Raw genomic sequence first — 17283 nt, 5'->3', positions numbered from 1 at the left:
TATTTGTTGTTTCCTTCTTTCTGCTAATCATGGAATCGGTAGTCTACATTTCATGTGTTTTCAGAGTAAAACCTGGGGTGGGGAATGGGGGTGGGGGGGGCTAGCGCTAGTACACATCTTTCAACCTGGTTTACTGGGTGGCTAACATTGACGAGTATACTTTTATACAGATCAATACAGATTTGTATCGGTACATTCAGCTGGGGAGGCCGGTCTCTCTGTAGAGTCCTGGGCGCTTAGTTGGAAATACAGCAGGATGATTCAATTATGTTCCCTTCTGGCTTGGGTTCTGGTCTAACAGCTATTTTGTAATTGTGAGTTCCCCACACTGCAAGGGGGAAGGTGTTCTGTCATTGGCTGCTTACACTGTTCAGCATGCATGGCGGTTGTTCTGGCAGCAAAGGTTTCATACACCCAAAGTTAATTTTTAGAGACCAGAAGAGATGATGAATCTACCCCTAAGAGTCAAAGTGCTGGCACTGGTTAGCTTAACCTAATCCTGTATGAACATTAATGGGAGTTGACACCAGATCAGGTGCACTAATCCGTTCTGGCACTTGATGAATCTGCCCCTTAGTTTCATGGCACATTTAAGCAAGAGTGGAGCCTTACCTATAGGATCAGTACAGTACTTGGGGGCTGAAGCATGTTAGAGGTCAGAAGACATGCAACAGGATCAGTTTGCTTTCCTGATGTGGTCTAACTCCACACACAGAGCTGTTCATACAAACTAGTAAGGGAGAGTCTACCATCCATTACCAAGTGGGCGAGCAGAAAGCATAAAAATGTCATTTTTACTCAAGCTAAACACTTGAAAGGAGGCCGCCTAATAGTTATACTATCTGGGAGACACAGAATATAATAGCCAAGAGTCCAATATAATCACTATAACAATTTAATGATGTGCTTCTTTTTTAATGGGGCAGATAGAATCTCAGTAATAAGAACATCCGAATAAATCCAAAAACACGCCAGCACTTTTATATTAATTTTAAAGCAAATTACAGAAGAATAGTAACAAATGGAAGTGTTATGTGCCTTATTTTTATATGTATGTGTATATACTGTTTATGAACTGATGCTCTCGGCAAGCTTCTTTTACCATTGCTTTCCACATTGTTTTTCTAGTTGCTGTGCCATCAAGATCAGAATGTGCAGAAAGTTTCCTTGGATTGTGTGTTCAGCTACAAACATCCCCACCTGCTGCCTTACAAGTAACATACTTTAACACTTTTTTAGGTGTAGGGACATATCAGATTAGGGCAAAACATTTGGTATTGTGGAATGTATATACAGTAATAGTTATAGGTGACTTGGGATGCTCTGCTTATTCTACCTGTTTTTAGTTACGTCTAAGAAATGTGCCATAGAACAACCATCTTTCAAAACGTATAATTTGAATTACATTGTATGCAATGCTATTCTGTGAGATTATCTGCATGTATTTTTTTTTACTATAGAAATTTTGCAAGTGCTATCGTTTTGATAGCTCGTACTATGAGACAGAATTTGTCAAAAACTTTTCTGCAATGCAAAAATTCATGTTTTATTTATATAAGTGGTGTGTGTGTGTGTGTGTGTGTGTATAGATAGATATAAAAATATTACTTGTGAGCACATTCACATGTCTTAGACAAGTCTGCAACCCTGCTTTTCACCATTATTTCCTAGCTTCCAGTGCTACCACTGCAGCAAGGGATTCTGGGAAATGACATGCAAATGAGCACACAGTGCCACCTTTTGTCTCAAGACCACATTACATGGTTAAACCCTTAAGCCAATGCATGCTGCTTTTTTAACACAGCTTTTAAACATAGCCTGGGATGAGATGCAAAGCCAATAAACCCAACTCACAGAAAGATTGATGGTTCTCCCTATGATTTCCACTCCCTGCTGCCTTTGTAATTCACAGAGAAAACTTGCAACGGTTGCTGGAAGACAAGAGTTTTAAAGAAGAGATCGTCCATTTTAGCATTTCAGAAGAGAATTCGATAGTGACACCCTTGCATAGACCGGATCTAATCCCTGTTCTCATGAGGTTTGTATAACACACGGTGTGTGTTTGAAATACAATTCTTCTTTTTATGCTTTAATTTTTTTATTTTTTTGTTACAATTTTTATAACATGATTTATAGCATCAACCGTTAAAAGAACTTGTTTGAGTAGTTTAGAATTGTAACTTTGTTTGCGACGTGTGAAACAATAATACTTTATCCATGCATTTCTTAAACTTGGTAAGAACTCTCTATTCTGTTTTCTTATGTTTTTCCTTTATTGTTATTTAAAGAATTCTGTACGGCCGAATGAGAAGCAAAACTGGCAGCAAAACGCAGGGAAAGTCAGCCGCAGGAACTCGCATGTCGATTGTTCTAAGATTCTTGGCTGGCTCACTGCCCGAGGAGATCCGAATGTTCCTGGACCTTCTGTATGAGCCAGTGAGGCATCTAAAGGATGGTATGATAGCATTATTTCCAGCAGAGATGTTTGGCTTTTATATAAGTCTTTAATATATATATATATATATATATATATATATATATATATATATATATATATATATATATATATATATATATATATATACTTTGCAGTAAATATTGAGGCAGATTTCATGAATAATACATTAGTTGAGCAGATTACCCCAAAATATGTATGTATAGTAGTTTGTGTGCAACATTGCTAAGAGCAGCAGTAACCCCTCCTGCCTCCCTTCATCACTAGTATGGAAGGATGGGGTCCCTGGAGCGGAACCACATTAATTTCAGATCTGGGTACCCCCTTGTTGTAGAGAGATACTTGAAAGTATCTAGAGAACCCAGGTTGTCTCTGGAGCCGAAATTATCATGGTTTAGTTGGGGGAGAGGTGGGGGGGGAGGAGAATCTCTGATTCCATCCTGCTGCTAAAAAAAATAAATAAAGAGGAATGATTGGGAAGTTCAAAAATGAATGATCTGCTTTTACATACAGTTCTGCTCATTGTAAATGTTGTGAGCATTCCATAATGCACTATTCAGTAATAGAGGGCAGTGCTGTGTAATGCATTACTGCCTCCTCTGGCAACAAAGGGGTTTAGAGGCATCCCAATGGTCCATTACATTCCTGTACCATACACATAGCAAAATATTATACTGTAAGTGTATCCTTGGTCAACTTGATTAGGTTTTCCATTTTGATGCTGTGGTCGCAATTGGGGTATAAAGCTTTCTGCAAGCGGCCATAAAAAGAGCCGTGGTTCTTCAATTTTGTAGTGGGAATGCCCATAACATAAAATATTTCTTTTGTTGATTCATGGGACACTTTTAGAGAAGGCGCTCTTATTTCATTCTTCTTTGAAACTAAAATGTAGGTGTAGCTGAATTTTGTTTTTCAAGTAGTTTGTCCCAAATGACCTTGTGTACATACTTTTACCTAAGGACAGTATTTGGAAACTGTTATTACGTTAATGTTTTGCATTTTCACACAAATGAGTGTCACCGAAACGATTGGCAAATAAGTTACTTTTGTCGCAACCCATGTAATATAGATAATTATAAGAATATTATTAGTTGACTATTAAACAGTACTTTGTTATTTTAGTGCCAAGAGAATGCTTGCAGTCTTTGTTTTCTTATTATTCTCCTCTTATTCCCAGCCCTTGTTATTTCACGTATAACCCATTTTTATCTGTAGGACATTGCCTTGCTTCTGTGCTACAGGCTATAGAAGGACTGGAGTTATCAAATGTCCTGCCTTTGGGACGGCAGCACAGTTTAATGAATAGTTTGGAGGTTGTTTTGAAAAACCTGGGTCACCTGATCAGCCCGTATTTACCCGAGATTCTCCAGATATTGCTGTGCATGACCGCAGCCGTGTCTCGTGTCCTTGAACAGAGGGAAAAGGTAATGAACTGGGTCTTATTTGGTCATAATATTTATGGATCTGCCAATAAAATGTCCTCCGTTGGTGTTGGTACGTACATACAGTGCTCAGCGACTGACAAGGAACCTGTTGTGTATATCGACTGAATTGCTGTCCACAAAGACGTAAATATCAAAAAGAATGAAATCTATTGTCTATCGGATGTGCAGCTCAATGATCTGTTTTACCGTAACCAATAAATATACCACCGTCCTTTTTATTTTTCTGTACATAGCTTCATTATGTTAGTTTATTCATTTATTACACACAGGTACTTTATTTTTCTCAACAGGTTGTACTAAAAAAATGAACCTTTTATACTGTAAAAAGAAGTCAAACGTTCATGTGGTACATAATTATGTGTTTCAGTTGCACAAAATAAACTATAACAGGTTATTGATTGTTGATTTATGGCCGCCTGAAGTACCACAGATTAAAATTCTTGACAGTGCAGTCACCTACTATAAAAACAAATCTGATCCTGGTATATAACTGAGCCACTATACTAATTATAATTTTGACGGCACCAGTCCAAAGGTGATATATAATTTTTCCCCTCTTGAAATAGAATAGGATTTGTGCCACCAACTTCCTTGCTAGCGAGCGGGAGTCATTAGAACATGCTGGTTTTTGTAATGCTTATGCTTTCCTGTGACATCCTGCTAATTCGTTTTTATTACTAAAAGGGGCAGATTTAAGCTGCATCAAATGTAATTGAACTGACTTGTTCTCCTGGATCCCTCAAGTGAACACTATGGAAATTTAAACCAGCAGTTCATGTCTAAAAGGGAAAAGGTTTACATAAATATATGCTATTGTGGATAGCAATAGCGGATAACTTTTGTTTTTTTTTTCTTATAGAAATAGCTGCCTGTTCCAGCTATCTTGTAACTCACACCAATAATGTGAGAGTATCTTCTCAGAGTTTCTTTAAACCAGTTACAACGTCTCCCTGGAGATAAACCACTACCCCTTGCCCCGGGGACCTGTTAGTTCCCGGGAGATGTTCCTTTTTGTGTAAAATCGAACATGGTGGCCAGGGTCATTCAATAGGAATCTGCAATGTCCACTATTGGAGTGACAGGTATTCTTTCAGTACCCAGAGAATTGTTTTACAATACTCTGTTCTTAAATAAAGACGCCAATAGTTTGGGTATTCACCAGCATGCAGTAATTATCAGTAACAAAAAAAGTATTGTTTGAGTTCATTGATTAATTTCCCTTCATTTTTGATTAATAGACAGAAAAGGAAACACTGTGTTCAGATGCATCACCCAATGCTATTACCCAGAATCCTTTGTACTTCCAAATTATAAACAGAGTTGAGCTCAAGCTATATCTTGCCAAAGCTATTTGCTTCTATAAAAACACTGCATACTTTATATTGTATAACTAGTATTTAATCCCTTGAGGGAAAAAAAAACAGCCTGAATCTCCGTGCCTAGAAGGCTATTCTAATATGGATGATAACACTGTTGATCTGTATACAGTTCCTAGTTTAATAAAATAATTTGGGAATTGCAGTTTATGGTTTTATGGGCCATAACCTCACTTAAAACATGTGTTACTTGTTCTCACAAACATTTGTAAACATCTTTAAGTTGTGTTCAATGTAATGTCTCCTCACAGAATTGCTTACCTTGTTTTACAACTCAGTAACTCTTGGATATGTACTTCAAATGTTGGGCAGTCCTTTGCAGAGTTAATTTAATGCTCCATTAGATGGCAGGGTGTTAAAAGTTCAATAACTTAAAGAACGCAAGCTCTATCCTGGGTAATGATTATGAGAAATGTCTTGGGGTGGTAAACTAATTTCTTTAGAAAAACACTAGCAATAACTTAACTAGAGCAGGAAAGGGCTGGATCAGTAGGAACAGTGATTTAGTTAAAGTTCCACTCCGTTTTAGGGCATGTCTCTCACGAGCTCTGTAAAATCCCGGTGTCCCCAGGTTTAATTAACACCTGCTCTAGGCGTTTATGACCTGAATACTGCAACTTATTTACAGAGACACAACCAACTCATTGCTACTGGAGGAGCTGGCAGATCTTTGACTTGTAGGTTAAGTGCACAGCTACCTAAACAGAAACAAGTGTTTTTAGCATCTGGCTTCAAAAACAACTTCAGGCAGTTCTTGTGCTATTTCATGGGTCATGCGTTTTGCTCATGGATTCTCTTACCGTAATGCTGTACATTTAAGTTGTATTTTATTTATTTTTCTCCATGTTGGAAATGGCTGTCCACTTGTTTTCCTTTGCATCCACCGATGGCCGGAGAAACCTTATGCAAGATATAATCCTTTAAGTAAAAAATAAGATGGACCAATGCAGAATGTGTTTACAATTGTTTTTAATGCCACTGCTCTGTAGAGCCATTTTGAACGGTTTGTCTTATGTTTGAGGGTCCTTCCTGACAATACAAATGCAGCAGGTTGGCAGCAATACATACATAAAAAAAGTAAAAAACACATAAACCTGCGCCTCAATGAAATAAATGTCTGGCCGAATATAGTCCAAGTAAAAGAGCTGGGATGAGTTCCAAGGAAGTATCTTCAATGTAGTCTCAAACAAACAAACATAAAAGACGACAACATGGAAGAAAAAAAGAGAAAAAAATCATAGTGCAACTAAAAACAAATAATCACTGATAAAGTATGCAAAATAAGACAACAGTTTAATACAATGACTAAAAATATATAAAAAAACAACAACAAACACTTGATTGTTGGGCAAGAGACACTTATAAAGTAATGGCATCCAGTGGGGCTAAAATTAAAACCCTACTTACAGCAAGGCTGATATAGGTAAGCCTGTAGCACAAAGTCACTTTAGCACTCCAAAGCCTGGGAGGAAGATGGCACAGCTGTACCTCACGAAGCTCCACACCACTGGGAAGCACCGCTCTTGAGGCTCCACACAGCTGAATCCCCAACTGCCCACACACCCTTGAACCAGCACAGGAGCAGAACGCAAAACAGGCTAGAGCCTGAGCTCAGTGCTGCTGGGGGACTCACTGAGGCAAACCACGCGGACCCGAGGTCTCGCGATGTCAGTGACGTCACCACTGAGGCAGGGGACGGGGGAAGAGCACACGCAAGTGCCGGGGAGCTCTCAGAGCCAGGACAATGGAGGGAAAGATTAAAGGCTAATAGGGAAGGAAGCCAAACGCCTCTGCCAAGGCTCTAGCCTGTTTTGCGTTCTGCTCCTGTGCTGGTTCATGGGTGTGTGGGCAGTTGGGGATTCAGCGGTGTGGAGCCTCAAGAGCGGTGTTTCCCAGTGGTGTGGAGCTTCGTGAGGTACAGCTGTGCCATCTTCCTCCCAGGCTTTGGAGTGCTAAAGTGACTTTGTGCTACAGGCTTACCTATATCAGCCTTGCTGTAAGTAGGGTTTTAATTTTAGCCCCACTGGATGCCATTACTTTATAAGTGTCTCTTGCCCAACAATCAAGTGGTTGTTGTTTTTTTATATATTTTTATTCATTGTATTAAACTGTTGTCTTATTTTGCATACTTTATCAGTGATTATTTGTTTTTAGTTGCACTATGATTTTTTTCTCTTTTTTTCTTCCATGTTGTCGTCTTTTATGTTTGTTTGTTTGAGACTACATTGAAGATACTTCCTTGGAACTCATCCCAGCTCTTTTACTTGGACTATATTCGGTCAGACATTTATTTCATTGAGGCGCAGGTTTATGTGTTTTTTACTGTGCTTATTGGTTTGTGTGACATTTTTTCCTAGCTGCCTCCACTCATTCGAGAGTGTATTTATATATGTTAGTTGCTTAATTGTGACTATTTTGATTTATTGCATTAGCGCTGTTCCCACTGCCCTTCCCCTTTAGCAATACATACATATTATACCAGAAAATTCCTCAGATATAATCCTCCATTGCCCTCAAATTCTCTGCAGTTAGAAGCACGTTCTGTTAGCGCACATTGGTCCACTTGTCATTAGCACAGTGGCCCAGACTTCTGTACAAATTAGTCAAAGTTTGGTCTTTACTTGGAATAAGAAATGTATAATTGTATTAAACCAGGGCTGGCATTCTATCCCAATAACTGCACAACTGTAAATGTCATAACTATTTTCTGTTTTGCTTCTTTTATAGATACAGCTTAAGTTTATTAATCCTTTAAAGAATTTGAGACGTCTGGGAATCAAGCGCATAGTAGAATTTTTTACAGATTGTGAGACCTATCCCTTTTCTGCGGAAGAGATTGATGCCGTGTTTCATGCTGTTGTATGGCCACAGGTTGGTATCCAAGCAATGTGCTCTACAGTTCTGAAGCTTTTAAGGAGAGGGTTGATGGCTGGTTGGTTACAACCAGTTTAGTGAGTGATTTATATTGACACCAATAGGTTTGTGCTCCCAATGTAGGGTTTATGTACTCATCACCTTTTAAGCTCCAGCCCTATTTTCATTCTAACAGTAAACAAAACCCATAACCCCTTACATATGAAAATTGGTTTAGCGCAACAAGGCACTGGCATGGAATGTGTATTGTGGCAGCCATAATTGTATCAACATCCACTACTGAAGTTATATGGGTTCAGAGTTTTGACCAGTGCGGCCATGTATTGGAAGGTTGCCTCAATATGTGTGCATGTATTTTTTTAAAGAGAGTAACAGTTATTTTGGGTTCTCTTATATATAGGAATGAGACCTTTTGTGATTAAGTTCATACATGCTTCCTTTATGGTTTAAAGAAAAAAATAAAGCTGTAATATAGTATTTCTGTTAAGTGAGGTTTTTAAAGAGTTCATTAAAATACTTCCATTACATTTGTATAGTTAAAGAGCTGTGTGCATTTTTGGATCACAAGATAAAGAGGTATAAGTGAATGCTGTTTTTATGTGAAAGGCCGTTTGTTATGCTCATGTTTTGCCTTCTCACTTCTAGATTAGCAGACTTGCTGCGGAAAGTCAATATTCCCCGACCCTTGTGCTGAAGCTTATTCATGTTTGGAGCAAAAACACTAGGTAATAATCTACTAGCACATAAATTATACAGCGTGCATTGTAAACGCACATTTGAGTAAATTGATTACCAATCAGAAGTTTTCTCATTTTTAAAGTACTAAACCACACTGACTGCTTTTATTTTTACATTTCTTCTAAGAAATCATATGATATACAGGCGGTCCTCGGTTATCCGATGGAAAACGATAATGCGCTCCGACGTCAGCGCGCTCTGACGTCGGATAGCGAGGACCACCTGTTCTTGGAATAGTTAGGCAGCGAAGCCATTATTTCCCATGGAAGAAATATCTATTTTTAAAATCCCCCAAAATACGTGTATACAACATATTCTCCAAATCGCCTTTATTTGAGTTAGAACAAAGGTAATCACATGTAATCTAGACATACTTAATTTACAAGTCCTTGAAGATCCTGAAAGAACACGCCGTTCATAGCTCATCCATGCTAATGACACACTGGAGTTGTTTAAATATCTCAACATTCATAGCATTTAACTCTGGAAACTTTTCCTTTTTCATTTGTCAACATTGCATTTAATTCTGCACATATGGAAGCTTTGTCTGTCGGCCTTACTGTTGCATAGCTCCGTTATGATCTTGACATTTAATTATTACTATTGTCAAAACTGTAAATAAAGTAGTTTACTTTTCACAAAAAATACATGCTATTTATTCCTGCAGTTTTAATAATGTGGAAGGTGTGGATTAGGAATCTTCAGACATGTTTTTTTCCTGTAGGTATTTTCCTCTGCTTGCCAAGCAAAGGCCTGGACAGTCGGAATATGATATACTGATAAATGTGTTTGCCCTACTCTCAACAAAGAATGTATCAGAGGCAACTGCAGGTGTTATCATGGATGTCGCTGACCATCTTCTGAACAGCCCCGATTTTGAAGCCACAGATGACCTTTCCTGCTTGATAGTGAATAATTGCATTTTCCCTGATGCCAAAAATATAAGTGAAAGTATGAGAGGATGTTTCTTTTCTCCTTTTATTTAACAAGGAGTTAGGATTGGCTTTTTAAGTATTAAAATATTCATCTTTTGTCCAAATCAGAGTCTCCAACCATTGGTGTAAAGCTAGTCCTACTGCACGTCCCTGCGATTCTCCAGTATCTGAGTAAAAGTATGTTGAATTCAGAGAAAATGAGGAAAAAGAAGTTTAGTGCACAAGTCAGCAAAGAGCTCAACATCCTTTCAAAGTAAGTGATATTTTCAGCACAAAGTTGACGGTTCTTTGTCGGCACTTTGGGTGGTCGTCGTGACCGAAAACCTAGGGGCCAAACAATATAACATAATATAATATAACATTGGATACATTGCAACTCCCTCTACATCAATCACTGCACTGTAAGATGCTCAGGAGCAGGTATTCTGTTTAACGGCTTCTCAGTAATGATTTGGAAACATACCTAGATAAATTATGACTACTAATTTGCTGCTAATTACAAAGAAGCATGTGTAAGAAGCCTGTATTGGACTTGCATGTAGATATTGTAGGAAAAACAGTAAGGTCATGTGTGTATGCAGTAATTACCATGTGATTCGTCATTGATGCTTTTGATGCATTTAATGCGTTGCCATCTATTAATGACCAGTTCTTACCAAACATAATTGGTTTCAATTTGAAAATAGTAATGGAGTCTACAAAATAAAAAAACATTTTCCCCTTCAAAAAATATCAAAATAATATTTTCCAAACTCTTAATTCCCATGACACTTAGCAATCCATTGCAGCCCTGGGTCATACAGAGACCTATAGGAATCTCACATGAGTATTCAGCACATGTCCAGCATCATGTAGGTTCAAAATTCACTTGCATTGTTGAATTCAATGTATACATACTATAAAAAATGGGAAAAAAAGATTGGGGTTTTGTATTCACGTGTCTATTTCTCTGGATCACTGCTATCACAAATGTAATCGCTTTGCTTTGTAGGATCAGCGGGTTTATTCAAGATAAAGAACAGAGTTCTGTGCTCATTGGTCTTCTTCTGTCCTATCTACATAAAAGTAATACATCTCAGGTATGGGCTCTTTATTTGTTTTAAACAAAGGCTTTACTGTTATCTCATGCATTTCTTTCACTGATCACTAAATCGTGGAAACAATTTCAATCAAAACTGACCTTGCTACTACTTGGTTTTGTGCTGTATTTGTGTAATTCCATTAATAGTTATTTGACTGGAAAAATGCTTTCTGTAGCTCAAATTGTAATGAGTAAAGAACTATAAAATTGTGAAAGTGCTGGATAAAGTCGGTCGATGTTCTCATTTTTCTCTCGTTATATTTTAGGATACAGAGGTTGATATTTTGGAGACCGTGCAAAATTTGCTAAGACACTGTTCAAACCCTACAAGCTTTCTGAAACCGCTGGGAAAACTGTTTGGTGTTGTTCAGAATAAATTATCACGCCAGACGCTCTGTACAACTTTTCAGGTATTTCTTTTGCAATATTGTTGGGTTTTTTTTGTGTACATTTGATGCATCATTGTGGTGTGTTTTTGTGTTAGTTGTCATGTATTGAATCATACTTGATGATGCATTTGATACACTTGTCGTCTACCCAAGTGTCAAAAATGAAGTTTTTACCACACCACCTTGCAAAGTGCACATTGTATTCCATTATTCCTTTCACACTTGATCCTTTATTACACGTGGACCACCCCAGTAGTTTTGTACTATTGCAATGTCACAAATTATAGTTTATTTATAAACCGCCAACATATTCTGCAGCACGATACAATGGGGGGTACAGATTTGTTGTAAATTAGATAAACAGAATGACGTACAAATAAGGATAAACACGAACAAGCAGATTCAGACGGTAATGAGAGCCCTGCTCCTGAGAGCTTAGAATCTACAGGGAATAAGGGGCAATGTTGGAACATTAGGCGACGTGGCTGCTCATTGTGGGATGGAGAATGCCGTCGGGGGAGTAAGGTCCAGCCGCACAGCTGATCCCATTAAGGTTTGGGGAGTTAGCATGGAGTTTGGTCCAGCTGTATAGCTGGTCCCAGTAGTGTTGGAGAAGATGGGGCTAGTAGTGGTGGATTGAATGGGACATTTGGTAGCGGTCGTCCTGCTGCGTCCAAGTCCCCGCCGGTGTTGGGCCACAGCCGTTCCTCTGCTGGGCCTGCCGCTACGACGAGAAGGTAAGTTTTAGGGTAGGGTGTTACTTTTGTGGTAAGGGTTAACTTTAGGATTTTTAGTGGTTAGGGTAGGGGTTTAACTTTAGGGGTCTTAGCCGTTATGGTTTGGGGGGAACTTAAGGGTTTTTAGGGGTTTTTAGGGTAAGGGCTTAGGTTAGTGACTTACCTTCACTGGGGGCGAAACACTGGTAGAGATTTGGTTGCAGCGAAATGGAATGACAGGGTAGGCTTCCTTGAAAAGGTGAGAGTTCAGGGAGTTTTTATGTCTGTATGTTGGGGGAGACTCTGATGGTGCATGGTTGGGAATTCCAGAGAGACGGAAGCACAGGAGAAGTCTTTGTAGCTGAGAGTGAGAGGAAGTAATAAGGCAGGAGGAAAGGCGGATATCATGGGCAGAACGTACGAGGCTCTTAAGATATATTTGGGGATGAGGGCTGAGAAGTTATTGGGGGGGTGGGGGGCAGCAGTTTTGAGAGCTTTGTAGGTCAGAACTAGGGTTTTAAATTTGATTCTAGAGGATATGGGCAGCCAGTTTAGGGATTTGCATTGTCGTGCAGCAGTGATGGAAAAGGTTGCATTAGTCAAGGCGGGACAAGATGAGCGAGTGGATTTGGATTTTCTTTCCGGTGTGAGTGAGAAAATGGTGTATCCTATAGAATATATAATGTCAGTCATAGGTAGCCAGTATGAATTTTTGTAAGGCTTCAGTTCTGTTGATCTTTACTTTAGCACGGTCATTAGAATTGCTGCAGTGTTTCAGACTTAAGGACATTAGTAAATATTTTGTTCAGAGGAATTATTTTAAGTCTCTGATTCTGACAACTATTGCATATGTTAAAGTCAGAGTGTGGCTTCTGGGATTGGTTCCATTTACTTTAATAAACAAGATGAACATTTGGGTACTACACAATATTATAGCAGGTGAACATCTGATTTTGGGATTGAACATTTAAATTAGCAGTACTCCTTTAAAATACTTGGTTGTAGGAAAAATACTCATGCTTAGTAGCGCAATTTAGTTGTGAATTGTGTGGATAACCAGATGTTTCACATTCATTTACTTCAATCCCAGAATAACTGAATAGTTGGGATTGATGCTTTAGTTGTTAACACTTAAGTTACGATTCTTATCTTAAGCTAGATACTATATAAGTTACTGCTTACATGCCATTGAAGCAGGTCCCATTTATTGACTATTTGTTTTTTTTAATTAAATACTCTGACATTTTGTTTTTGTTTTTGTAAATCTCTTGCATTTTTTATTTTAGGTTTTATCTGAGCTGGATTCTGAACTGGAATATATCACAGATGTTATTATTAAGGTAGGTACTTTTTTTTTTCTTTGTGCACTACCTCTTATTCATAGACAGACATGCAAAAATAGTTTTTAATACCAGTTATTATCTTTACCAGATAAATGCGTTTGACAAAAGACATTTGGATGATATCCACTTTGATGTTCGCTTAATAGCTTTCCAAAAAGCTACATCACACATAAAAGAGATGAAGGCACTTGATATCAACTTTATCATTCCTATTATGTACAACTGTTTGTACACCATACAGGTAAGTCCAATCTTCTGTTTGAATCCAATTTTGTTTCCTGTTCTTAAGGATCATCTGTTTACTTCCTGGCAGTATTTCATATAGAATGAAAAATGTTATCTGTGTGTTTCTCTACTGTGCAGGGCATTTAAAACGTAATTATGCTTATATTTGGACATAAGGTGCTGCTGCAACAATTGTAATTGTATTCTAGTACTATATTATTTCCCCCAAATATATACTGTAGTTTCTTTCAAAATGTATTCAGAAACTATACCAAATTTCAGAAGGGGTAAAAAAAAAAAAAAAAAAAAAGAGGTGTTAAGATCACAATTTTACTTATGAAGAGTCAGACAATGGGAGATGTGGATAGTCCGCAGATTTGAAAAAGTGAGTCGGGGGATATAAAAGTGATTGTAGAAACTGTGTACATCTTTAAGTAGTACGGTTTATGGTTGATTTATTGTAGTGTATGACTTCGCCCTATGTTTTTTGTCATCTTTTTAATATTTAAAATATATATATATATTTTTTTTTAAATAAGCACATTTTCTAATATTTTGTATTTGTTTCTTTTAGCTTGGAGAGATGTCTCTGAGTGACAATGCCAGCCTTTGCCTAAGCAGTATAATCACGCAGGTGGCAGCGGTGGGTTATGCTGAGAATGCATACAAAGAAATAATACATCGCACTCTACTGGAGAGCTTGAAACCAGGACTGAAAAGCAAGGTGGAGGTATTAATGCAGGAATTATACATGCAAGATTTTTTAAGTGTCAATTATGCTGTTCTGATAAATGGAGACGTTGAAATTTAGATCCAAGCAGCGTGCAAATATAACAGATTGCCCTTAAACATAAATCAAAGGCTGTTAAACCTTGGCTTTAGCTCCAATGTTCAAATGGTGAGCAAGGCGGGTGATACTTCATTAATATCAGTTTCAGCGGGATCATGTGTGAACACTTTGCACAGACAGACCAACAGCCAAAGGTAGCACCAGTTCTTTGGAGTTATTCACAACCCCACATTGGCTGCACCTCTCAGGACAAGACTGATCACTTCAATGTACTTAACACATGAGAACTTCCTCTTACTGTATGATGATCGCAGTCAGAAACCGTTTGCATTCTTTTCTGATTCGTGCGACTCGGTTTATAATAACCTTTGTGCATCTCCTTTTTCATGAAATAGGTTCTTTGTAATGCCTGTAAACCATTGTCAAGCACAGAATTCATAAAAAAAAAAAAGATGTAGCCTGCGACATCTTTCTGTGCAATCAGGTGTAGGACACAGAGCTATAAACATCTTAAATACTATGAAATCTTAGTAATATTGTGGAATAAATTCTCCAACCTTTTCACCAGGTGCATTATAACTCTTTAGAAGTTAAGTCTTTACTCAGTAGTTAGCTTATTTTGGCGTCTCTTTGCCATCTTGTCAACAACGTTTTAAAATGCCTTTTATTTTTAGGGGTGCAAGTTTAATTTTAAAATGATACATTCCTTTTCTACGTTGAATGTTTTTTTTATTTTTTTTTAAATGACACGGTTTCTAGGACCTCACCTTTAGGGCTGTTCTACAGTGCGTGCGCGCGCGGCAGTTGTAGTTGGCTGTGGTTAGCCAGCCTTTCTATAATAGGGCCTCGCACACAGCAGTGAGCGTGGAACCGTCCGACAGGGTGGGAAGATTGGGAAAATAAAGTTTTTGCGCTGCTGTTAATGTGTGTATATGTGTATGTATGTGTGTGGTGTTTAGTACATATACATATACACGCACCCAGTGATACACACAAACACACAGTACCTTCCAAAACTGGCGCTCACAGCATAGACACAAAAAGCGTGCGTCCCGTGCACGCACTTTCGCACAGGCGCGCGCACACTATATTGCGGGCCTTAAAACAGTCATAATTGCAAATGTGCAAATTTTGTGACGTTTAATAAAGTGTGTGAAACTTACAAATGGAATGATATATTTGGGGAAATTGGTTGTTTTGCGTTTTGATTTTGTAACAGATCTCCTTATCAAACTATGTTAAAAATGATACAGAAGGTGTACTCTCAACTTGGTCAACTTCATTATAAGTAGGACTGTGCTTTTAAATATCATTTTATATATTTGATTGTACAGTGGTTCTAATTTGACCATCTTTTCCAATTTCTCAGAAGTTAAAATACACAGGACCCGACTTTTTACGTGTGTTTTTTTTACCACAAAAACTCTGAAACCCAGAATGGCATTATTAGTAGAATTTACTTTTGTTGGTGGTAAAGATATGCATTTCTGTAACTATTTGCAGAATGTTCAGCAAGACTACACAACTCTGCTTTCCCATTTGATCCGGACTTTTCCTAAACATCCAGAGTTTGCAGACCTGGTTCAGCTTACAGACTACAATGATCCAGAAATGGATTTCTTCGAGAACATGAAACATATTCAGGTAATTGTCGGCCATAGTTTATTGGCAGTATCTGCCAAGCTTACGATTAAGACCTAACAGTACTTTAAAGGCATTACACAAGTGACTAGTCTAACCACAAGAAGCTGCCTCCAGTTATTTTTGAAGTAACATTCATAGTTGCTATTGCTAACTTTTCAGCAATGGATTTAATGGAGTCTTACTTCACAATTGTATTCACTCTAGAAATGTATTTACATTGCAAAAAGCTCATGTACAGTTGTGTGAAAAAGAAAGTACACCCTCTTTAATAACAATCATCTGCTCCTTAGCAGGTCTAAAAATTAGGTGAATACAACCTCATATGAACAACAACACATGACATATTACACGTGTCATGATTTATTTAACGAAAATAAAGCCAAAATGGAGAAGCCATGTGTGAAAAACTAAGTACACCCTTACTGCTTCCATAGGAATTAAGATGCTAAGTAGCAGACAGGTGCTGCTAATCAAATGCCCTTGATTAATTGATCATCAGCAAGTGTGACCACCTCTATAAAAGCCAAAGTTTTTGTAGTTTGCTGGTCTGGAGCATTCAGGTGTGTGTTAACACATTGCCAAGGAGGAAAGACATCAGCAAAGATCTTAGAGAAGCAATTGTTGCTGCCCATCAACCTGGGAAGGGCTAAAAGGCCATTTCCAAACAATTTAAAGTCCATCATTCTACAGTGAGAAAGATTATTCAAAAGTGGAAAACATTCAAGACAGTTGCCAGAACGGAATCACCTTATGCCAGGAGGGAAGATGAATCAGCGGGCACTACGGTGCAGGAAATACTCGGAGAGGCTGGACTGTACTGCCGAAAAAATCCTTTATTCAAACATTGTTTTAAAAATTAAGAGGAGGGAAGAGAACCCCTGCACCTCTAACGCGTTTCACTCGTAATCGAGCTTTCTCAAAGAGTGACAATACCTGAGCGCCAGACACTAAATTACCGGATATCCACCGGACGTGACGTCACTCAGCCAATTGGATGTCTGTAACTCACAGATGGCATTGTGGGAACAAGACTCTCATGGTTGTAGTGCGCACGCGCGGCGTATCCAAGCATTGCTGTCATGCGCAGTAATAGCTAAAATTAAAAACGAAAGAATATAAAGTTAAGCAAGCCGTTATTACCATACATTGAATTACAATTGGTTATTATGTATCATATAAATATATACAGTAAATAATCACTAATTCATTTGTTTAAGTGATTGTATATCGCTAACATGTTCTTGCATATGAAAAGTTAATGAAAACAACTAT

The 17283-nt window shown here is 38.1% G+C and overlaps 1 protein-coding gene across 1 annotated transcript in view; it reads left to right on the top strand.

The window, feature by feature from the left end:
• Positions 1–17283, top strand: part of UTP20 (UTP20 small subunit processome component) — a 105579-nt gene that overhangs the window by 42772 nt on the left and 45524 nt on the right. Inside the window, exons 24-37 of the mRNA XM_075600661.1 lie at positions 1129–1214; positions 1913–2038; positions 2289–2455; positions 3671–3879; positions 8004–8147; positions 8796–8875; positions 9613–9839; positions 9932–10076; positions 10815–10902; positions 11171–11314; positions 13296–13349; positions 13441–13593; positions 14152–14307; positions 15871–16011. Coding sequence (XP_075456776.1) covers positions 1129–1214; positions 1913–2038; positions 2289–2455; positions 3671–3879; positions 8004–8147; positions 8796–8875; positions 9613–9839; positions 9932–10076; positions 10815–10902; positions 11171–11314; positions 13296–13349; positions 13441–13593; positions 14152–14307; positions 15871–16011 — 1920 coding nt within the window. The remainder of the gene's footprint in view (positions 1–1128; positions 1215–1912; positions 2039–2288; positions 2456–3670; positions 3880–8003; positions 8148–8795; positions 8876–9612; positions 9840–9931; positions 10077–10814; positions 10903–11170; positions 11315–13295; positions 13350–13440; positions 13594–14151; positions 14308–15870; positions 16012–17283) is intronic.

Source organism: Ascaphus truei, chromosome 5 (genome assembly GCF_040206685.1).
Source record: "Ascaphus truei isolate aAscTru1 chromosome 5, aAscTru1.hap1, whole genome shotgun sequence".
Taxonomy (NCBI): domain Eukaryota; kingdom Metazoa; phylum Chordata; class Amphibia; order Anura; family Ascaphidae; genus Ascaphus; species Ascaphus truei.
The sequence above is the reverse complement of the archived record's forward strand: the minus strand, read 5'-3'. Positions and strand labels throughout refer to the sequence as shown.